The sequence below is a fragment of the Mobula hypostoma genome, chromosome 11 (assembly GCF_963921235.1).
Source record: "Mobula hypostoma chromosome 11, sMobHyp1.1, whole genome shotgun sequence".
Lineage (NCBI taxonomy): Eukaryota > Metazoa > Chordata > Chondrichthyes > Myliobatiformes > Myliobatidae > Mobula > Mobula hypostoma.
This window is the reverse complement of record NC_086107.1, coordinates 106676481-106699951: the sequence shown is the minus strand read 5'-3', so window position 1 is coordinate 106699951 and position 23471 is coordinate 106676481. Positions and strand designations below refer to the sequence as shown.

Genomic DNA, 23471 nt, shown 5'->3' with positions numbered 1-23471 from the left:
GGGAGGGTACTGTGGAGGTCAGAATTTTAGGAGCACAAAGATCTTAGTGTGTTACAGGGCTGGAGGTTCAGACACAGGCAGAGCCTAGATCACAGAACTAATGACCTTGATACTACTTTTTTCACAGTTTGCCTTCTTGTGCTATTGGTTGTTTGCTAGTCTTTGTTTATGCATAGTTTTTCGTAGATTATATTGTATTTCTTTTTTCCTGTGAATGCCTGCAAGAAAATGAACCTCAGGGTTGTATATGGTAACATATATATACTTTGATAGTAAATTTGACATACACTCAGTGGCCACTTTATTGGGTACACCTGTATGCCTGCTTGTTAATGCAAATATCTAATCAGCCAATCAGGTGGCAGCAATTCAGTGCGTAAAAGCAGGCAGACATGGTCAAGAGGTTCTTGAACCAGAGGGGATAACTTCACTCAACTTAACTTGTCCCATCATTGAAATGTTTCCACAGCGCATTGACTCATTTTCAAGGACTCTTCATCTCATGTTCTCGATATTTATTGCTTATTTATTTATTATTATTTCTTTCATTTTGTATTTGCACAGTGTGTTGTCTTTTGCCCAAGTCGGAGCAGTCTTCCGTTGATTCTATTGTGGTTATTATTCAATTATGGTTTTATTGTGAATGCCCACAAGAAAAAGAATCTCGGGGTTGTATATGGTGACATATATATGCTTTGATAATAAATTTACTTTGAACGCAGTGAAAAGTTTGTCTCATTTTCAAGGACTCCATCTCATGTTCTCTATATTTATTGCTTATTATTATTATTTCTTCTTCTTGGATTTGCACAATTAGTTGTCTTCTGCACTCTGATTGAACGCCCTTTCATTGATTCCATTATGGTTACTATTCTATAGATTTATTGAGCATGCCCACGAGAAAATGAATATGGTATTGTAAAAGTACTTGATAATAAATTTACCTTGAACTTTCCTACCCCAGTGCACCGCGTAACGATTTGAGCTGAATAGCATGCAAGACAAACTTTTCACTGCATCCCAATACTTGTTTACAATAACAAGACTATTGATAGTAGTTCTGAATGAGAGTATTTGGCAGCTACTCTACTCTCTCTACACCCGTGACTGTGTGGCTAAGCACAGCTCAAATGCCATCTATAAATTCGCCAATGACACCTCTGTCGTTGGCAGGATCTCAGATGGTGCCAAGGAGATATGCAGGAGAGGGATAGATCTGCTGGATCCGTGGCGTCACAAAAACCAACTGTGCCCTCAATGCCAGTGAGACCAAGGAACTTATCGTGGACTTCAGGAAGGGGAAGTTGGGAGAACGCACGCCAGTTCTCATCAAGCGGTCAGCAGCGGAAAGGATGAGCAGTCTCAAGTTCCTGGGTGTCAACGTCTCCGAGGATCTGTCCTGAAGAAGGCGTGCTGGTGTGATGAGGTTTGCTGTGTCACCAATAACTCTCGCAAATTTCTGATCGCAGATCTGCGGTGTAAGGTATTCTGACCCCTGCTGCGTCACCACCGGGTATGGGGGCTCCAGTGTGCAGGACCGAAAGGGGATGCAGATGGTTGTGGCCTCAGCCGGCTCCATCACCGGCACATGGAGGACAGCTTCAAAGAGCAGTGCCTCAAGAAGGCAGCATCCATCATTAAGGGCCATCACCATCTGGGACATCTTACCATTACCACAATCAGGGTGGAGATACAGGAGCCTGAAAACCCACACTCAAAGTTTCAGAAACTATTTCTTCCCTCAGTTGATGGATTACTTAACGGTCCATGAACTCATGAGCTTGTTCCTCCTTTGCTCCATCTATTTATCTATTTTGGGTGGCGTGGTGAAGATATCCCTCCTTCCCTCCGCTAGCCTGCAGGTCACAGTTGGGCAGGGTGTAGCACCTGCTTAGCTCCCCGATCAGTCACGTGAAGCCATGGGGAGCAGGTGGTGGATGGTCGTGTGAGCAGCTGGTGCATATCACAAGTCCTGGTTACGTGACCACTGACGCCAGGCAGTCGATCTCTGAAGAGTATTGATAATGGCTGGGGTCGCCCGTCTTGTGAAGTCACTGCCCAGAAGGCAACAATGGCAAACCACTTCTGCAGAAAATTTACCCAGAACAATCATGGTCACGAGACCATGATCGCCCACCTAATACGACATGGCACATATTTATTATCGTAATATAGTATCTTATGTTTGCTGCCACAAAACGACAAATTTTCTCATAAAAACTGGCAATAATAACCCAATTCCAAATGCAATATTATTTCCAAGAGTGCATTTACCTGCATTGACTTTGTCCTGGACTTCAAGCTCGTCTTTCTTCCTCTTGCCCTTGGCGCTCTTTCTGGGGGGTAGGTCGCCCGCCCTGTCTGACCCGGCAGAGCTGCTGGGGGCCAACTCTAAGATGTCCCTGCTGCCCAGATGGCTGGATCGGTCCTTTTTGAAAATCGCCCTCCCAAAGTCGGGGATCTTGAACTTGCTCCCGCCCACTTTGCCGCCATTGGGCATTTTGTGAAGCGGGACCAGGTCCTCCAGAGGCTCCGGTTGGTCAAGGCCCCTGACGTCGTTCTTGAGCAGCCAATCGTGGACAGCTTGGTGGCTCTTGCCATCGTCCTCCTTCTTGCTTTCGACCAGGGTCCCCCTGCGGTCTCTGCGGGCCAAGGTCCGGTCCCGCTCCGGGAGCTTATCGTCCACTGGCGGCGACAGCTTGTTGTCCGAGGCCGCCCGGCGCATCCCCTCCATCGCCAGCAAGTACTTGGGGTTCTGGAACTTGCGCTGGAGTTCGGTGGAGCGGGGAGGGATGAGGTCGGCCTTGGTGCCCTTGGCCCGCAGCTGGAAGTCCGGACTGATCTTGAGCTCTTCGTGCAGGTTCACGGCGTCCGAGTTGGCGTACAGCTCTCGGAACTCGTTGTCGAACGCCTCCAGGATCTGCCCGGTGAAGAGGGTGGTCATACTGCGGTGCAGCCGGGCGCAGCTCCAGGTGAAACTGCCGGAGGGAAAAGAGACGGAGGAGGTAGTGAGTATAGAGAGAGGGAAGAGGGTTAGGGAGTGGGGTCCTGGGCCGCACTGGGGAGCAGGCATCTCTCCCAACTCCTGACCTTGGGCAGATACAGACACACTGACAAACATCTCAGCACAGATATAACTTACATGACATGTATAAAAACACACGCTCTGGGCCTGTATTTGCTGGAGTTCAGAAGAATGAGGAGGTATCTCATTGAAACCTATCAAACATTGAAAGGCCTAGACAGAGTGGACTTGGAGAGGATGTTTCCTATAGTGGGGCTGGGGGTCTAGGACCACAGGGCACATCCTCAGGATAGAAGGGCATCCCTTTGTAACAGAAATGAGGAGGAATTTCTTTAGCCAGAGGGTGTTAATCTGTGGAATTCATTGCTGCGGACGGCTGAGGAGGCCAAATCACTGGGTTGATAGGTTCTTGATTAGTAAAGGCATCAAAGGTACAGGGAGAAGGCAGGAGAATGGGTTTGAGAGGAATTTTTTAAAAATCAGCCATCATGGAACGGCAGAGCAGACTCGATGGGCTGTATGGTCTAATTCTGCTTATGGTCAGAGAACACAAAGCACGCATGTACACCCTGTCTGAACGGCCTGCCACGACCCCTCCCTACCCACACTCTCCAACTCGCGGGCACACTCTTGTCCTGCACTGGTCGCTTCTCATCCTTTCCTGCTGCTGTTTCACAGATTTATACAACTGCTTTCTTTATTAGAATAGTGCCAGTAACATTATACCGATTTTACCGTCTTACGGAAACGGGTGCTTCACACTTTCTGAGAACCCGCCGACCTTCAGGCCAGCTCAGGGGCTTGTGCTGATATTACTTTCTGACCGTCTCCCGCTGGCGTTCAGGGCAGCAATGAAGGTCCTCCATCTCTGTCTGACTATACCGCCGTGGAAGGATTCTTCATTGCTGTCTCCGTAACAGTTTTGTTTGACAAGTCAGGGTTGTTAGCCCTGAGCTGAAGCCCAGAACCTGGAGGTCTGGTGGACCACTCCTAGTCTGGCCTCTACCCTTTGACCTGTTTGGCATGGGTGACCCTACCAAGAGCCAAAACATAAAGCCCTGACTCCAGCCAACATCGCTCTCCGGGTCATTGAGGCTCACAGGCCTCCAAACCCTACGACAAGGTCGTGGTCCTCTTGGAGGTGCTGGATTGTAACTATATATACTGTGTGTGACTATACATGCAGTGTTTTGCACTTTGACCCCAGAGGAACAATGTTTCATTTAGCTGTACAGTATATATGTGTATTGTTGAATGACAATAAACTTGTAAATATGCACAATTCATACTCAAAGCAAATACAGGTGTACAGCATGATGTGTACAAAAATTTGCATTTGTACACATCTTCCATCAGCACAGGTGCTCAATAAAGTGTGTGCTTAAGGCTGATTTATACTTGTGCGTACTAGCTTATGCAAGTGGGTTACGCCGTTGTGAGCATTTATACTTGTGCGTTGGTGTGTCTGCGTCGCTCTGCAATTCACCGCCAAAACGCTAGTTGGCGGTGGGGTTTCCATGCCACTGCGTTGAGTTTCTTCGTGTTGAGTTTTAGCTTCAGGTGGAAGTCAACAGGCTGTAGCAACTGGCTACAAACTGGCGTCAAGCACAGGGTCCTCCATAATTTGGGAGGTCTGTAAAGCTTTATGGAAAGCATTGCAGTCAGAATTCCTTCCCTGCCCTTCAGTCGCCCAATAGGAAGCTATTGCAGCGCAGGAGGAAATGCGATGCTCCAAGCGGACCAATCACAGCTGTTGCGGTCTGTGACGTCGCGACACGTAGTTACATTTTGGGAGAGATGCATGTTAGGCTACAGCGTAGGGTACAGCGTAGAGTACAGCGTAAGGTTCGCAGCTACGCCGTACCTACAGCATACATTTAACGCACAAGTATAAATCAGCCTTTAGCCCTCTGCTCTACTCACTTTACACTTAACGACTGTGTGGCTAAGCACAGCTCCAACGCCATATTGCTGACGACACCACTGTCCTTGGCCGAATCAAAGCTGGCGACAAATCAGCATATTGAAGGGAGATTGAAAATCTCACTGAATGGTGCCCGAGCAACAAACTCTCACTCAATGTCAGCAAGACCAAGGAGCTGATTATTCAGGAAGAGGAAACCGGAGGTCCAAGACCCAGTCCTCTTTGGGGGATCAGAGGTGGAGAGAGTCAACAACTTTAAATTCCTCAGTGTTACGATTTCAGGGGATCTTTCCTGGGCCCAGCACATCAGCGCAATTATGAAGAAAGCACAGTAGTGTCAAAACTTCCTTAGAAGTTTGCGAAGATTTGGCATGATATCCAAAACTTTGATGAACTTCTATAGACGTGTGGTCGAGAGTATATTGACTGGCTGCATCACAGCCTGGTATGGAAACACCAATGCCCTTGAATGGAAAATCCTACAAAAAGTAGTGGATCTATCGAGGGTAAAGCCCTCCCCATCACTGGCACGTCTACACGGAGATTTGTTATTGAAAACCAGCAACCAGGATCAAGAACCACCAAAGACATCATCAAAGTTGCTGGTGAACGCAGCAGGCCAGGCAGCATCTCTAGGAAGAGGTACAGTCGACGTTTCGGGCTGAGACCCTTCGTCAGGACTTTGATGTGTTACTTGAATTTCCAGCATCTGCAGAATTCCTCGTGTTTGTGACCACCCAAGACATGCTCTTTTCTCGCTGCTGCCATCAGGAAGACGGTACAGGAGCCTCAGGACACACACCACCAGGTTCGGGAACAGTTGTTACCCCGTAACCATCAGATCCTTGAACCAGTGGGGTAGCTTCACTCACTCCATCACTGAACTAATCCCACAAACACGTGGACTCCCTCTTAATGACTCTTCATCTCATGTTCCTTACATTTATTGCTTATTTATTATTCTTTTGTATTTGCACAGTCTGCTGCCTTTTGCACACCGGACGCTTGTCTGTTTTGTTGGGCGTGGTCTTACATCGGTTTTATTGTGGTTCTTGGATCTACTGAATGAGTGAGTGAGTCCCTCCACCAGTCAAGGTTGACCATGTATCTTGCAGCCTAGCTGTCTAGATATGCAGGCCTGGGCAGTACGATATGGAGAGCAGGCTGCTGCCCATGAAGCAGACTGCCCCCTCTCTCCGTATCTGATGAACCCAAAGGAACAGCGGAGACCGATACAGTTTGGCACCAGCGGCGTTGAAGGAGTTACCAATTAGCGTTGAACTCAACGTAGGACTGCCTTAGGGACTCCAGCTCCATATATTTCCCTTGGGGTTCAATCCCGAAGCCTTCCCCATGATTGAGTGTAGCCGCAAGGCAGCCGAGGTTTGAGATCGGAGTTTTTCTTCTCCTAGATCAGCTGACGAGCCCCGTCTGCCCGAAGCGACTGGTTTCTAAGGTGCCAGTAACCTGCCTTTGCCCATTCTCCTGTCAGCAGAAACGGTTCTGCCGGGCTTGGTAGCTAAGCCGCACGTGAAGGCCAGGAGTTGGACTTGGTTGTCAGAGGCTGCTTGAGAGGCATATCATTGAGAGCATCTAATAGGTAGTGGGAGCTTATCCCCACTACCACCCTGCCACTCCCCCACCCCCTGGCAACCATAGGAACATAAGATATAGGAGCAGAAGTAGGCTATTTGGCCCATCGAATATGCTCTGGCATTCAATCATGGGCTGATCCAATTCTGCCCCTCATCCCCACTCCCCTGCCTTCTCCCCATACCCTTTGATGCCCTGGTTAATCAAGAACCTATCTATCTCTACCTTAAATACGTCCAATGACTTGGCCTTCACAGCCGCTCGTGGAACCTCTCAGTCTTTCAAATACTTATTTTTCTTTGTCCTAGGTGTAACTGATGTTGTAGCCGCCACCATCCAATGGGAGTAGACAATGCCAGAGATTCAGCATCCTCTGAGATAACACGTCCACACAGCCAGTTTCACAGAATGCTAATATGTACACACTCGGACAGACAGACGCAGTGAGAAAACGCTGACGCAGACAGCTGCCCACACAAAAACCATACAGATGGTTTTGCTATGGAGGATGACTAGCTTCCACTGCGGTGAGCATTCTGACTGGTCGCCTCACCATCTGGGACGGTGAGGGGGACGACTGCAGAGGATCGGGAAAAAGCCAAGTTGCAAACTCAGTCAGCTCCATCATGGCCACGAGCCTCCCCAGCATCCAGAACATCTTCAAGGAGCGGTGCCTCAAAAAGGCAGCGGCCATCATTAAGGACCCCCACCACCCACGCCATGCCCTCTTCTCACTGCTACCGTCAGGGAGGAGCCGGAAGACACACAACACTTCAAGAACAATCTCTTCCCCTTCACTATCAGATCTCGAAAAGGACAATGAACCCATGTACACTACCTCTCACAGTATTGCAATGTACAGCTGCCGCAAAACCACAGATTTCACAACCTATGCTGATGATAATTAAACCTGATTCCAGTTCCTGGGAGCAAGGTGTGCTGTGAGGACCACAGACCCCCCCACAGGTGGGGCAGGAGGTGAGCAAAGGGGTGGGCCGTTTGAGGGGTGGTCCACCCCCGCCCCCACTGTTCTGGCATGCTGCCGATGTCCGCAGCAACACTGCCAACGCTCCTCCTGCACTCCGAGCGATCGTGCGCCAGGGATTCCCGGGAGTCCATGAGGAGGTTGCAGTTTGGTTTTCAAGGAGTCATTGGGAACACCTCTGCCTGACGTCACTAACCCTCACACACAAAACGGGGAGGTGCGGAACCGATCCAGTTTTCTTGCCTGGGTAAGGCTGGCATTCATCCAATACGGATATCTCTCTGCAAAACCAGCTTCTCTCTTCAGTCCTGGCAACGAACCACCAGGCCTTTGTTGGCCTGACTGCCCTTCACCCAGGCTGTAATGATTCTCGTGGACGGTGCTAAGCCCAGCTGTGAAAGGAACAGGGTTGGCAACCCTGTCCTGTAAAAACACAGAGCTACAGAAACACCAACAGAGGCTCCTCGGACCCCAGGGGAGGAGAGATCTTCACCCCGAACAAGGGTTCACAACCTGCTTCGTGCCTTGGAGCCATATCATTGACTGAGGGGTCTGTAAACCCCAGGTTGGGAACCCCTGGCGTAGAAGGTGTACGGTGGGCCACAACTGGGGATAATTTGAGAGACTGGCCCAGGAGAGAGGCCGCCAGTGAGCTTCAATCGGCCGCCGATGCCCCAGCAGAGGTGATGGCCTAACTAACTAACGATGCCCTGCTTTTAAATAAGGTGCTTTTTCACATGTATTGTGACAAAACTATTGTTGGCAGGATTTTGGATGGTGACGAGGAGGCGTACAGGAGGGAGACAGATCAGCTGGTTGAGTAGTGTCACAACAACAACCTTGCAGTGAGACCAAAGAACTGGTTGTGGACTTCAGAAAGGGTAAGACGAGGGAACACACACCAGTCCTCATCGAGGGATCAGAAGTGGAAAGAGTGAGCAATTTCAAAGTTCCTGGGTGTCAGCATCTCTGAGGATCTATCCTGGGCCCAACGTACTGATGCAGTTACAAAGAAGGCACAACAGTGGCTATATTTCATTAGGAGTTTGAGGAGATTTGGTATGTCACCAAAGCCACTTGCAAATATGGAGAGCATTCTAACTAGCTGCATCACCGTCTGGTATGGGGGTTAAGGGGGGAGGGCTACTGCACAGGATCGAAATAAGCTGCAGAAAGTTATTAACTCAGTCAGCTCCATCATGGGCACCAGCCTCCCCTGCATCCTGGACATCTTCAAGGAGCGATGCTTCAGAAAGGTGGCGTCTGTCATTCAGGACCCCCATCACGCAGGGCATGCCCTCTTCTCATTGCTACCATCAGGACGGAGGTACAGGAGCCTGAAGACACACGCTCAGTGATTCAGGAACAGCTTCTTCCCCTCTGCCAACTGATTCCTGAATGGACATTGAACCCATGAACACTAACTCACTCCTTTTCGCTTTTTTCACTATTGATCTAATTAAATTTTTATACACACGCACACACATGCACACACACACACACACATACACACACACACACACACACACACACACACACACACACACAGGTATATTACACATTACAACAAATATGCTAGTGATATTAAACCTGATTCTGCCGTACATCAACTCATACTGTGAAATGCGTCATTAGCGTCAAATCAGTGGGGACTGTGCTGGGGGCAGCTCACGAGTGTTGCCATGCTTCCAATGTCAACATAGTCTGCCAACAACTTACTAACCCGAACCATATGTACTCGGATGGTCGGAAGAATCTGGAGCACACTCGTTACAAACTTCTTCTAGGCAGTGACGGGAAATGAGCCCGGATAATGGCCACCCTTTATTCAGTCTGGTCTTGCCACATAATACTGAGGACAGGCAGGGTGGCGGAGGGAAGGGTCTAGGGTAGGGTTGAGACCCAGCCTTTTCTTTTACCTGTAAGACCCGGAAAGGGCTTTATTGCCGTCCACAATCATAAACTTCTGATTTAATGTGCCCAACACGTGTCCCGCCGCCAAGTAGAGGCCAGTGCCAGTAATGGAACGAACTCGTATGTTCTGCGGTGGGAGACAAGACATCAGGGTGACTGCAGGGTCCTACCGCCCACCACTGCCCCACTCTTTCCTCACACTCACTCGGATTGAGGTCCACGGGCCCGGCGGACTCTCCTCCCTCCCAGCAGCTTTGCCTGAGGTACTCTTTCAGTGAAGGTATTTGCCCGTGGAAGACTTCGAAATAGCAGCAATGTTTGTGCATTGTGGTTATTGTTTTGTTATTTCCACGTGGACCGGGATACAGAGCAAAGCCTCCGTTTTGCTTGGCACTCAGACAGGGCATTGTATGCAGAAGCAGATAAAAGAGAAAACGGCTTAGAACTGAGATTCAAGGGACTTGCCGGGTGATGAAAGATGGCCGTGGCCGTCAGGCTGTCCCACGATGGCGGTCCCCCCAGGACTGGATGTCCGCGTGAGCTGAGCTGGTCAGTCAGTGCGCCCGGAGCTCGCAACCCTATCGTTGGCTAGTCCGGAGGGGCCAGTACCACAGATCAAAGCCGGAAAGTTGATCAGAGGGCCAATAGCTGAAGCGTGGAGGCCCAGAGGCCGGGCCGTGTTTGTTGGGAGTGGGAGGACTGTCTGTATGTGTTTGGGGGGGGGGGTATGGGGAGGACTGTGTGTGTGTTGGGGGGTGCGGAGGACTGTCCGTGTGTGTTAGGGGGGTGGGGAGGACTGTCCGTATGTGTTTGGAGGTGTGGGGAGGACTGTCTGTGTGATGGAGGGTGGGGTGATTAAATTTTAAAGTCTGTCATGAGCCTTGTAGCCCATCAGGCAACGGTGCTTATGCCAGTTTCCGTGGCGTGAGGTGACTGAGAGTATGAGACTCTCCCCCAGATAGGATGCCAGTCTATAGTGAGGTTAACCCCCAGCATTTTTTGCCGGTACCCATACTCAGCTGGGTAGACTGGAGCATTGTGTGGTTAAGTGCCTTGCTCAAGGACACACACGCTGTCCCAGCCAAAGCTCGAACCCACGACCTTTAGATCGCTAGTCCAATGCCCAATGTCTCCTATCCACTACATAATGTACTGGGTGGGCACAGGAGTACATTCAGCCAGAGACTCATTCCACTGAGATGCAACACCGAGCGTCATAGGAAGTCATTCCTGCCTGTGGCCATCAAACTTTACAACTCCTCCCTTGGAGGGTCAGACACCCTGAGCCAATAGGCCGGTCCTGGACTTATTTCCTGGCATAATTTACATATTACTATTTAATTATTTATGATTTTATTTTGCTATATTTATACTCTATTCTTGGTTGGTGCAACTGTAACGGAACCCAATTTCCCTCCGGATCAATAAAATATAACTATGACTTTGACTATAACCACTTGGTCTTGTGCCACACGATGAGGGGGGTGAGGAGGGTAGAAAGGGGCCTGTGTTGCTACTGTTTTGTTGAGGTTGTGCACTGCATTGTTCTGCTGAATACTGGACGTGTTACTTACATTGGCACCAGAATGTGTGGCAACGCTTATGGGAGGCCCTGGCACACCCTAGGTGTGTTGGTTGTCAATGCAAATGAGGCATTTCATTGTATTTGTGGTACATTAATCTAAATCTGAACTTGGACAAAGTCCAAAGTTCAAAGTGAATTATATTTCCAAAAAACACTACATATATGTTATCATGTACAACCCTGAGATTCATTTATAATAAATGTAATGAAAGGATCTGTTAAAACCATTTTGCTGTGGGGCTTTCTTGGAGAGTGAATTTATTAAAATCATCGGCATCATGTGACGTGGGCGATCGTGGTCTTGTGACTGTGATGGTTCTTGGAAGATTTTTCTACAGAAGTGGTTTGCCATCGCCTTCTTCTGGGCAGTGTCTTCACAAGATGGGTGACCCCAGCCATTACCAATACTCTTCAGAGATTGTCTGCTTGGTGTCAGTGGTGGCATAACCAGGACTTGTGATATGCACCAGCTGCTCCCATGGCTTTATGTGACCCTGATCGGGAGGCTAAGCAGGTGCTACACCTTGCCCGAGGGTGACCTGCAGGCTAGCGGATGGAAGGAGCACCTTACATCTCCTTTGACAGAGACGTATCTCCACCCTGCCCCTCATTATAAGCTTTATTTGTGTGTGCCATACTCTGCCAGAGCCTCGGTGACCACTTTTCAAGTGGTTGCCTTGGAGGAAAGATTCTGTGAGTGGTCCCCCCACGTCCTTCTCACAGCGCAGTTTGTTTTTCTTTTACGGGGCCGAGTTGCGAGCTCGACACTCAACCTGGGACGGATAGAAAGCGTGCCCGGGAGCGGCCCGACTGGATTCGAACTCGGGAACCTTCGCTCCAGAGTCCGGCGGCGCTGATGTCACTGCACCACCACTGTCATAAATCTCATTTCTAAGGCATTCTCTTCCGACTATGTTGATGTAATTCTATATGGTCTAATCTGTTTCGATGGCATGAGTAGCTTTTCACTGTGCCTTGGTACATGTGATCATTATATGCCGATATCAATCACAATGTCCGTGCTGCTGGTGTTGGATGAGGTCATGGGGATGAGGATGGAGATCACAGACCATATCCCAGAGATTCACCTAATGTCTCTGCCTGATCCATTTCTTGTCTTCACCAGTACCCTGCTGTTCCTCCCTTAGCGGAGCAGACTCAATGGGCCAAATGGCCTACTGCTCCTGTATCTTATGGTCTTATGATTCCTTCAATAAATGGATTGTTAGGCTGGGTGGGGTGGGGGCGGGTGGTGTTAGGCGATCGGGAGTGTCTGGGGGATGCAGTCTCCTGACTGAGAGTAGGAGACCCAGGAGCTGGGGGGGGAGGGTTCACAACGTGTGTTGGGGAGAGGTGGCAGTAGTGGGAAGTGGTGAGAGAAGTGATCAAGGGAGGGGATGTCTGGGGTGGAGAAGGTGAGGTGTTGGTGGCAGAGAACCTTCAGGAGAGAGAATCCTGAGAGGCAGTGTCGGGGGAAGGGAGTGAAACGTGCTGCTCACTCCGTAACTCATCACTCCCCTAATCACTCTCCCTCTTGACCCTCCTCCCTCGCATTCCCCTCATCCCCCACCCTCTCAATCACTCTCCCTGCTCACCTCCCTCCCCATCATTCCCTTTCTCACCCTCCGCCACTCCCCTAAACTCTCCCTCCCCTCAAGCCCTCCTTGCTCCTCCTTCACTCTCCCCCCACCCATCTCCATACACCACCCTCCCCATCAAATCCCCGCCGCGCCCCCCCCCCCATTTGCCACTCACTCGAATCTTCAGCTCATTCAGCTCCAACCCGCGGCACATCTCCAGGAAGTACTTCAGGTTACCCTGGTCCAGCACGACGTAGACCGCCACCTTGCGCCGGTAACTGGCCTCCAGCAGGTCCACGAATATATTCCGGTCTGTGAAGTCGTCCATCACCACCGCAAGCACCTGTTCCAAGAGGAAACAGCATCAGCTCACAGCGGCCCAGACTGAAGAGAAAATCCCACCCCCTTCCAAACATTTCCAAACCTCCCCCACCCCTCCTACCATCCACCCACTTCATACACGTCCCGCTTGCATCAGTGGTGCTGAGGTGGAGATGATTGAGAGCTTGAAGTTCCTTGGTGTAAACATCACCAACAATTTTGTCCTGATCCAACCGCATAGACACAACAACCAAGAAAGCTCAACTGTACCCCTACTTTCTCAGAAGGCCGTGCAAATTCGGCATGTCCCCGTTAACCCTTATCACGTACCCCGTGATGGGTTAAAGAACCAGCAGAAATGGAAAACACCTTGAAGTCTGGTGTTGCTGTTAACTAATGCTATTTTATTGGTAACTATGCAATACAGTAATAAAATTCAGATATATCAAACAGGGTTAGCAATGATTTTATATATATATATATATATATGTGTGTGTGTGTGTAAATATAAAAGCCAAGCTTCCTCAAGCCTAGGGGTAAATGGATACGGACTTACAATGATGAGTAAAGTTCCGTTCAGTTCGTGGTATTGAGTTGAGTAGTGATGGAGAGAGAGAGGTGCTGTGGTTGTTCGAGTAAGCCGATGCCGTCGATTCTTCCCGTTGTCCTCCGAAACTTCCAAGTTAGCCAAACTTGACCAACCTAACAGCACCATCTTCAAATGATAGTCTACCAACCCAGGCAAGGGTTGGACACACTAATAACTTCCCACCGGTCACACCTTTTCCACACTGCGAGAGCCACTGATCGATCCTCTAAAAACCCACCTCTCTGTGGGCACAACAAAGCTCATCCAGTGTCCAAAACCATGTGTCTGTCTGTCTACCAGCTGACCTTCTATTTATCTCACCATGCTGAACACCAGCCGTCCATCAGGTAGCTCCTCCCTTCTCTCTCTGTAGGAACCCAGAAGCTGGCAGTGTCCTTGCAGAAATTCCAAACAAACTGTGAGCAGTTTTCGCCTCTCTCTCTCTTAATAACAGGGTGTCTGTGCTGTACAGCTCTCTCTCTCTTTTTAAAAGCATAGTTCATAAGGGATAATTCAGGATCCCGTCACACCCTTGACCAATTTTCATCGAAGCACCTTGAAAAGCATCCCCTGCAGCTGCATCATGGGATGGTACAGCCCCGAGCTGTAATAGCTTCGCGTTACGCTACCGCGGTGGTTCCTTGAGAGGTGGCATCCACCATTAAGAACCCTCACCAACTGCTCGAGGCCGTAAGGAACTGCAGAGAGTGGTGGATAAGGCCCAGCATGTCATGGAAACCAGACGCCCCTCGGCTGACTCCGTCCACATTTCCCACTTCCTCAGGAAAGCAGCCAACTCACTCCCACTCCAGTCATTCCCCCTTCTCCACTCTCTTAGAACATAGAACAATACAACACAGTGTGGGGTCACCAACCCATGATATTGACCTTTTAGGCCGCTTTTAGATCTACCTAACCCCTCCCTCCTACATGTCCCTCCGTTTTTCTATCATTCACGTTCAATGATTCAATGGTTCCATTTAATATCAGAGACTGTATACAATATACAAGCTGAGATTCTTACTCTTCACAGACATCCACAAAACAGAAGAAAATCCCCAAAGAGTGAATGCCAGAAAAATGTTAGAAGCCCAAAGTGCCTATCTAAGACAGTGGTCCCCAGCCACCGGGCCGCAAGGAAACAATATGATTTGGCGATATGAACCAATATGAGTCAGCTGCACCTTTCCTCATTCCCTGTCACGCCCACTGTTGAACTCGAACGCACGCAAGGTCGGCAAGAATATTGTCAATATTAAACCGGTTCGCGGTGCGCAGAGGGTTGGGGACCCCTGATCTAAGAGACTCTTAAATGTCCCTAAAATATCTGCCTCTGTCACTGGTAAGGCATTCCACACATGCCAACTCTTTGTGTAAAAATTTTATCTCAGATACACCCCCCCCCAAACTTTCCTCCAATCACCTTGAAATGATCCCCTCCGATTTACGCCCTGGGAAAATATCTCGGGCTATCCACTCATCTTATTCACCTCTGTCAAGTCACGACTCACCTTCCTTTGCTCCAAAGAAGAAAAGCCCTGGCTTGCACCATCTATAATCATAAGACATGCTCCCTAATTCAGGCAGCATCCTGGTAGATCTCCTCTGCACTCTCTTATTGGGCAGAAGTTCAACAGCTTGAACGACATGGAGGAAAGGGGAGGGGGGAAAGCAGAGGAAGGAAGGAAGGAGATGAGTAGTTATTTCTGTCACTGTGTAGTGCACGATAGAGGCTCGGATCTAAACAAGAGCAATATTTTGGGCTGAATTATCACACTTGACTGTGAAACCGTTGATATTTTAATTTTTTGTTTAAATTTTAGTTTTAGCGATATAGCGTGGAGTGGGCCCTTCTGGCCCTTGAGCCACACTCTCCCAACACACCTGACCAACCCAATTTATATATATATATAGGCATCTGTTAGTCTCGTGAGACCCTGGATTTGTGCCTTGGAAGGTTTCCAGGGCGCAGGCCTGGGCAAGGTTGTATGGAAGACCAGCAGTTGCCCATGCTGCAAGTCTCCCCTCTCCATGCCACCGATGTTGTCCAAGGGAAGGGCATTAGGACCCATACAGCTTGGCACCAGTGTCATCGCAGAGCAATGTGTGATTAAGTGCCTTGCTCAAGGACACAACACACTGCCTCAGCCAAGGCTCGAACTAACGACCTTCAGATCACTAGATGAACCACTTGGCCAAATCAATTAACCCTAGCCTAATCACGGGACAATATACTGTGACCAATTGACCTTTGGACTGCGGGAGGAAACCGGGGAAAAGCCACACATTCCACGAGGAAGAGACTTATTACAGAGAGGCTGTTAGAGCTCAGGGTGTTGCGCAGATTGGAACTGAACTCCAAACTCAGGAGCAGCCCGAGCTGTAATACAGTGTCACGCTAACCACTATGCTACTGTGGTGCTGCCTCAGGAGGGTGGTATCCACCACTAAGGATCCCCCCCCCCCACCACCACCCAGGACATGGCCTCTGTTTCATTACTACCATCAGGGAGGAGGTACAGGATCTGGGATTGAGAGGGTGAACAGCTTTAAGTTCCTCGGCATCCATATCACCGAGGACCTCACGTGGTCTGTACGCACCAGCTTGTGTGGTGAAAAAAGCACAACAACGCCTCTTTCACCTCAGATGGTTGAAGAAGTCTGGTATGGGCCTAAGAACTTTCTACAGGGGCAGAATTGAGAGCATCCTGACTGGTTGCATCACTGCCTGGTATGGGAACTGTACCTCCCTCAATCACAGGACTCTGCAGAGAGTGGTGCGGACAGCCCAGCGCATCTGTACATGTGAACTTCCCACTATTCAGGACATTTACAATGACAGGTGTGTAAAAAGGGCCCGAAGGATCATTGGGGACCCGAGTCACCCCAACCACAAATTGTTCCAGCTGCTACCATCCGGGAAACGGTACCACAGCATTAAAGCCAGGACCAACAGGCTCCAGGACAGCTCCTTCCACTAGGCCATCAGATTGATTAACTCACGCTGATTTGGGTGTTTTTCTATGTTACATTGACTGTTCTAATTATTATAAATTACTATGATTGCATATTGCGCACTAAGATGGAGGTGTGACGTAAAGATTTTTACTCCTCATGTATGTGAAGGATATAAGAAATAAAGTCAATACAATTCAATTCAGGAGCCTACAGATTCACACTCAACATTTTAGGAACAGCTTCTTCCTGGGCTTCCAACCAGGTACAAGTATCAATTTTAACCAATATTTCGATGGCAAACTCTGCCATTTTCACCAGGGATGATGCCTAGGCATGGCTAGTTTGGTGGCATTTATATGCCCCATTGTCCATCCCTCCTGATTGGTTAGTCATCCAATCAGGTTTCCGCCATCCCACCTTGCTCACAATCAAATTCCTGTTCTTACTGAGAGCGAGACCTTTGTCTTTGTTTAAAGTTCTTTTTCCCTAGTTTTATTTCAATGGCTTCCTTCACCAGGCGCTCCCAAAAATCTTTGGCACGGTGCAGTAGTTTTGTGCTGAAGAATTCAATCCTATGACCATTGGGAGTGCTGAAATCACAGCTTATGCGGGTCAGAGACAACCAGGGACTCAGGACGGCTGGTGTTTACAGGATTCCCTATGAATGCAGAGCAGCATGTATCGTCCAGATGGTGCACACGGTGGAAACCGGCATCAAGGAACACTCTAGGTGTATCCGTTTGGGTTACCCGGAGCAGAACATTGCATTCGCAATGGACATCGGATTGACTTCAATGGCACAAAACTACTGCGCCGTGCCAATGGGTTTTTTGGGAGCGCCTGGTGAAGGAAGCCATTGAAATAAAACTAGAAGAAAAGAATTTCAACAAGGACGAAGGTCTCGCTCAAAGTAAGAACAGTAAACAAGGTGCAACAGCAGAAACCTGATTGGATGAGGACTAACCAATCAGGAAGGATGGATGACCGGCCTAGCCATGCCTTGGCATCATCCCTGATGAAGATGGCAGAGTTTGTCATCGAAACGCCGGTTAAAATAAATACCTGTACCTGGCTGGAAGCCCAAGAAAGCACTAGCTTCTTCTCCTCTGCTATCGGCTTTCCAAATGGTTCACGAACCCACGGATACTACCTTTCTAATTCTCTTTTGCACTGTCTATTTATTTATTGTAACTTATACTAATCTTTACGTCTTGCACGGCACTGCTGTCGCAAAGCAACATTTCTCAACGCACGCTCGTGATCATGAACCTGATTCTGATATTGTAGACCAGCACACACAATAAAATTCTATCATCCACAGAACATATCAATGCAATTCTACACTGCCATCCTCGTGAGCACCCGCACATCAGCCATTACTGTCCGACTTGGTGCAGCGTTCTCTCACAGTATAAGAAAACTGCAGCATTCTTTTTGCCACTTGTGCAATTTTCGGGTGTTGGGTGTTTGACTTTTTCTTGAATGGGTTCCATGGTGCTTCTTTGTTTAGCGGCTGCCTGCAGGAGGGTGGATCTCAGAGCTGTATTCTGCGTGCACAATTTGATAATGAATGCACTTTGAATCCTTGAACTGTCAGGTCAGCAGAAAGGGTCTGCGGTCTTCCATCACTGCAGTACTTGTACATGTCCAGGACAAAGAAGTTGTCAGGAAAAAAAAATCTTTGTGGACCCAACCCATCCTGCAAACTCCCTTTTCCAGAAGCTCCCTTCTGGAAAGCACTGTAGGGCTATTAAAACAAAAACTTTGTGTCAACTTAAAAGATTTTTCCCCCAGGCAACTCATCTGATCGACCATAATAGTTAATCTCCCCACACCCCACTATCTATTATCTCAGTCACCACACTGTACAGTAAATACTTTAAACAGCTTCCTATAATCCTGTTTATAAGAAGCATGCTGGTATTTATACATCTATGCACATTTTATTCCATATCCATACTTTAATTTCTAGGTATTTTAAGTATAATTCTTAATTCTTTATAATTGTTGAATTTTGATTTTTGTTGCATGTCATACCAGCACACCACAGCAAATTCCTAACACATATAAATGTACTTGGCGAATAGTGTTGATCCTTGCCCCTTGATAAAATACTGGAAGAACTCTACAAGTCAGGCAGCATCTATGGAAGGGAATAAATAGCCAAAACGTCAACTGTTTATTCTCCTCCACAGATGCTATCTGACTTGTTGAGTCCCTCCAGCATTTGTGTGTATTGCTCCAAACTTCCAGCAGAATCTCTCGTGTTTCTGGTTTTGCAGACCTGTTCAGCTCCCACTTGTGGGGCCGCTTCCAACGTTCGAGAGTTTTCTGCAGGGCAGTTTGCAGTGTAGTGGATATACCGAGAAGCTCTGCAGTTCACAAAGGGTTAAAGTGCAGCTGGGTGGATGTGGTGGGGACCAGGAGCTCAAGCGTGATAAGCATTCTCCGCTCCTCACCTCAGTTTCCCCTCTTTGCTGCTCAGACTCCCTCAGATAATCTGCACTTCAAATATCTGACTCAACATGGCTTTAAATGTACCTCCCACGGGAATGTGACAACCTCCTTCCCTGCCAACAGGGAGGTGCTTCCTCCACTACCTCTCCTACAGGGACTCCAGGACAACTTTAAGCCACAGAAGTTCTCATCTTAGTTTGTTAGTTCCAAGAAGGCTGAGAGGGGATCTTATTGAAACATATAAGATTATTAAGAGATTGGACACGTTGGAGGCAGGAAGCATGTTCCCGCTGATGGGTGAGTCCAGAACCAGAGGTCACAGTTTAAGAATAAGGGGTAGGCCATTTAGAACGGAGTTGAGGAAAAACTTTTTCACCCAGAGAGTGGTGGATGTATGGAATGCTCTGCCCCAGAAGGCTGTGGAGGCCAAGTCTCTGGATGCTTTCAAGAAAGAGATGGATAGAACTCTTAAAGATAGCGGAATCAAAGGTTATGGGGATAAGGCAGGAACTGGGTACTGATTGTGGATGATCAGCCATGATCACAGTGAATGGCGGTACCAGCTCGAAGGGCCGAATGGTCTACTGCACCTGTTGTCTATTATAAGAACAAAAAACAACGACAAAAAGTGGTGGGCACAGCCCAGTCCATCACAGGAGAAGCCCATCCCGCCATTGAGCACATCTACAAGGAGCACTGCTACAAGAAAGCAGCGTCCATCATCAAGGACCAGGCCATGTTTTTTTCTCACGACTTCCACAGGGCAGGAAGTACCTTAGGTCCCACACCACCAGAATTAGCAACAGTTACTACCCTACAACAATCAGGCTCCTGAATCACCATGGATAATTTCACTCACCACAACTCTGAACTGATTCTACAACCTATAGATTCACTTTCACGGAGCCTGTATAACTCATGCTCCAGGTATTATCTTTAATTTATTTTCTACTATAGATTGATTGCCAGTCTTTCACAGTCTCGTGTCGCTTTTCATAGGTTCTATTGTACCTCTTTATTTTCTGTAAATCCCTGCAAGCAATTCCCACCGCTGCCTGTAAGGAGTTTACATGTTCTCCCCACGTCCGTGTGGGTTTCCTCGCACAGTCTAAAAGACGTACCGGTCGGTAGGTTAATTGGTCATTGTAAATTGTCCCGTGATTAGGCTAGGGTTAAATCGGGGGTTGCTGGGCAGTGTGGTTCAAAGGGCCAGAAGGGCCTATTCTGTGCCTTATCTCAATAAATAAATAAATCAATAGTAGTTTATGGTAACATACATACTCTAATAATAAATTTTACTTTGAACTTTGAACAATCAGGCAGTGATGGGTCATAAGTGATACTCCCACCACTGAAGTGCTAGCCAAAGCACATCTTCAACGAGAGGGAGGGTCTAACCACCTACCCCTGCTTTCAGTCACTGAGTCCCCGCCATTTTTACCCCGAGGCCGTGGGGGGGGGGCGTCACAGTTCCTCATGGAATGGTTATAAAGATGCACATGGTTACCAGAGGCCCAGTATTCTGTGGAGAGTCACTCACTTCCTGGTACCAAAGACTTCCTACCATCTATTGGGCTCAGGGCATCGGAGTTTGGAGCTTGATTCTGGCGTCATCTTTTAAAGAATTCATCCATCCTCCTGCATGGGTTTTCCCTGGGAACTTCGGTTTCCTCCCACAGTCCAAGGACCTGTGGGTAGGCTAATTGGTCATTGTAAGTTGTCCTGTGATTAGGTTAGGGTGAGGTTGGGATCGCTGAGTTGGTGCGACCCGAAGGTCCAGAATCGCTGTACCGCTACTTAGATAAATAAAATCTACAAGGCATGGATCAAGACTCCACGTCCTGGATGAACATAATGTGAGTAACTCTCAAGAAACTGAGCCCCATGCTGGATAAAACAGCCCATCTGATTAGCAGTCCATCTGTCACCCCAAACGTCCGTTCATTCTGAAGTTGCGTCCAGGATTTGCAGTGAGTACTATCCAAAAAGGGGCTTGCTTGCCAAGCATACTCCTGATGACATCTCCCATCGCCGTGATCTCTACCCTTAGCCGCCCCCAGCCCCTCCCACGGGGTCCCCTGATGTCATACGTTTTCATTTTTCCAAGGGTCGATTGAAGCAAAGGACTGAATTAATGAATGGTTGGTGCAAACACAAGGGGTACAACACTCTGCTACAACAACACACATATACATACACACACACACACACACACACACGCACACACACAGAATGTGAGAAGAGCTCAGCAGGCCAGGCAGCATCTATGGAGAAGAGTAAACAGCCGACACTTCAGGCCGAGACCCTTCATCAGGACCGGAAAGGAAGGGGACAGAAGCCAGGATAAGGAGATGGGGAGAAGGGAAGGAGTACAAGCTGGCAGGTGAGAGAAAACGTGGGTGAGTGGAGGGGCGGGATGAAGTATGAAGCAGGGAAGAGATAGGTGAAAGAGGTAAAGGGCTGAAGATGGGTCCCTTCATGAGAAGAAGCATTGACTGTTTATTCCTCTCCGTAAATGTTGCCTAACTTGCTGAGTTCCTCCTACATTTTGTGTGTGATGCTCAAGATTTCCAGCATTCCACAGAATCCCTTCTGCTTATGACTCTGCTGCAGAAAGGATTTTACACCTATTGAAAGGAGCTGCCATGCCAGTGATCTGGACTTTGGCACAGAGAGCTCCGTGTCAAATAGAACTGCAAACAATAAACCCAGACGTGATAACAGGAGCAACACACACAAAACACTGGAGGAACTCAGCAGGTCAGGCAGCAACTATGGAAATGAATCGATAGTCGACGTTTTGAGCCAATCACCTCCCAGCTAGCCCCTCCCCCCGGCCTTTTTATTCTGGCATCTTCCCCCTCCCTTCTTCAGGACTGAGAAGGAAGGGGGAACATGCCAGAATAAAAAGGAGGGGGGAGAGGCTAGCTGGAAGGTGGTAGGTGAAGCCAGCTGGGTGGGAAACGTTAAAGCCTGGAGAAGAGGGAATCTGATAGGAGAGGAGAGTGGACCATTGAATAAAGGAAAGGAGGAGGGGACCCTCCAATCCAGGCAACATCCTTGTAAATATCTTCTGCACGCTTTCTATAGTTTCCACATCCTTCCTGTAGTGAGGTGACCGGAACTGAGTACAGTACCCCAAGATCTGACCAGGGTCCTATATAGCTGTAACATTCCCTCTTGGCTCTTAAACTCAATCCCACGGGTGGTGAGGGCCAATGCACCATGTGCCTTCTTAACCACAGAGTCAAAATACCCTGACGCTGAAAGGTCTGAAATGTTGACTGCTCGCTCACTTGTTGACTTCGTCCAGCATTTTGTGCGTGTGTGTTGCTGAAGATTTCCAGCATCTGCAGAATCTCTTGTGTTCACAATATACCCATGGCTGGATTGTGACCCAATAAACCGTCATTTGCACAGTTAGTCTTCTTTCGCACGCTGGTTGTTGGTCAATCTTTGGGTGTAGTTTGATTCTATTGTATTTCCTTGTTCTACTGTGAATGCCTTTCAAGAAAACGAATCTCAGGGTGACCTACAAAAACTTTGTTAATAAATTTATTTCGAACACTAGAAGAAGCCAAGTGCAGAGCTGCAGAAATGAGGCCCAAAGCACTAGTCACCTGTCCCCATTAGCACTCTAGGTAAAGAGGTCTGTCTCAAGCTGGCAGGGGTGGAGGGTGCATGAGTGTTGAGGAAGGGAGGGAAGGGAGAGTTGAGAGTCCAGTTATGGGGAGTGAGGGGTGAGTGGTGTTTGTATGTTGGTGATAGGATGTCAGTCAGGGTTTAGTGTTGTATGGGGGGACGGGGGGGGGAGGATCTCCTTTGTTTTGCCATGATACCCCCTCACTGCTGCCGCATGGGTCCCCTTAGCTCTTGGGGTGTCTTGCAAATGTGCATGCTTCCTGTGTCATGGTGCATCTTCCTCAAGTTCTGACCATTGATCAGCCTTACGCTCCTGATCGATGGCCACCCGGGGCAGAGGGGGTGGGTCACTGGGGGGAAACCTGCTGGTAGGCCGAGCCAAGAAGGCAGTGCACAGGCCCAGGCAGTGGGAAGTCCACCTGCCTAACGCCCATCCAGGGTTAGGTCGTTGCTCAGGTGGCCATGGAGAAGAAGGGTGCAGCCTCGATGGGCACAGTGGGGGAGTTCCATGAATGGTGGGCCTCCTCGGGTCTTGAATGATTTGTTGATAACAGTAATCATACTTTAATTTGAAATTGTTAATGGTTTGGTGAACACCTGACCGTTGTGGGTGTGTATTTTTGTGAGTGAACAAACTGTTTGCAAAAAATAAAGAGCTTGGGAGGGGTACCTCAATGGGAGATATTCCGAACCACGTTTCACAAAGGAATTGAGAAAGGCACCCTCCCTGCAGTACACAGAGCTTGGCATCACACAGATCGAGTTCCAGGGCCGAATACTTAAGGGGTAGTCCCATCAACCACCCCTTGTCCCCAACCCTGGTCCAATTCCTCCGCACCTACAACTGTGACACATCGCACGCTCTCCACCGCTGCCTACACTTCCCGCTGCCTCCGTA

At 48.6% G+C, this 23471-nt stretch overlaps 1 protein-coding gene and 1 long non-coding RNA gene across 3 annotated transcripts in view; one reads left to right on the top strand and one right to left on the bottom strand.

The window, feature by feature from the left end:
• The window catches only part of LOC134354079 (uncharacterized), a 38406-nt gene that overhangs the window by 3040 nt on the left and 11895 nt on the right, over positions 1-23471 (top strand). The window lies entirely within an intron of this gene.
• The window catches only part of LOC134354077 (protein FAM83F-like), a 35814-nt gene that overhangs the window by 2942 nt on the left and 9401 nt on the right, over positions 1-23471 (bottom strand). The window contains exons 2-4 of the mRNA XM_063062823.1: positions 12782-12949; positions 9447-9568; positions 2275-2978 (exon numbers count right to left, since the gene is read on the bottom strand). Of these exons, the coding sequence (XP_062918893.1) occupies positions 2275-2978; positions 9447-9568; positions 12782-12949 (994 nt within the window). The remainder of the gene's footprint in view (positions 1-2274; positions 2979-9446; positions 9569-12781; positions 12950-23471) is intronic.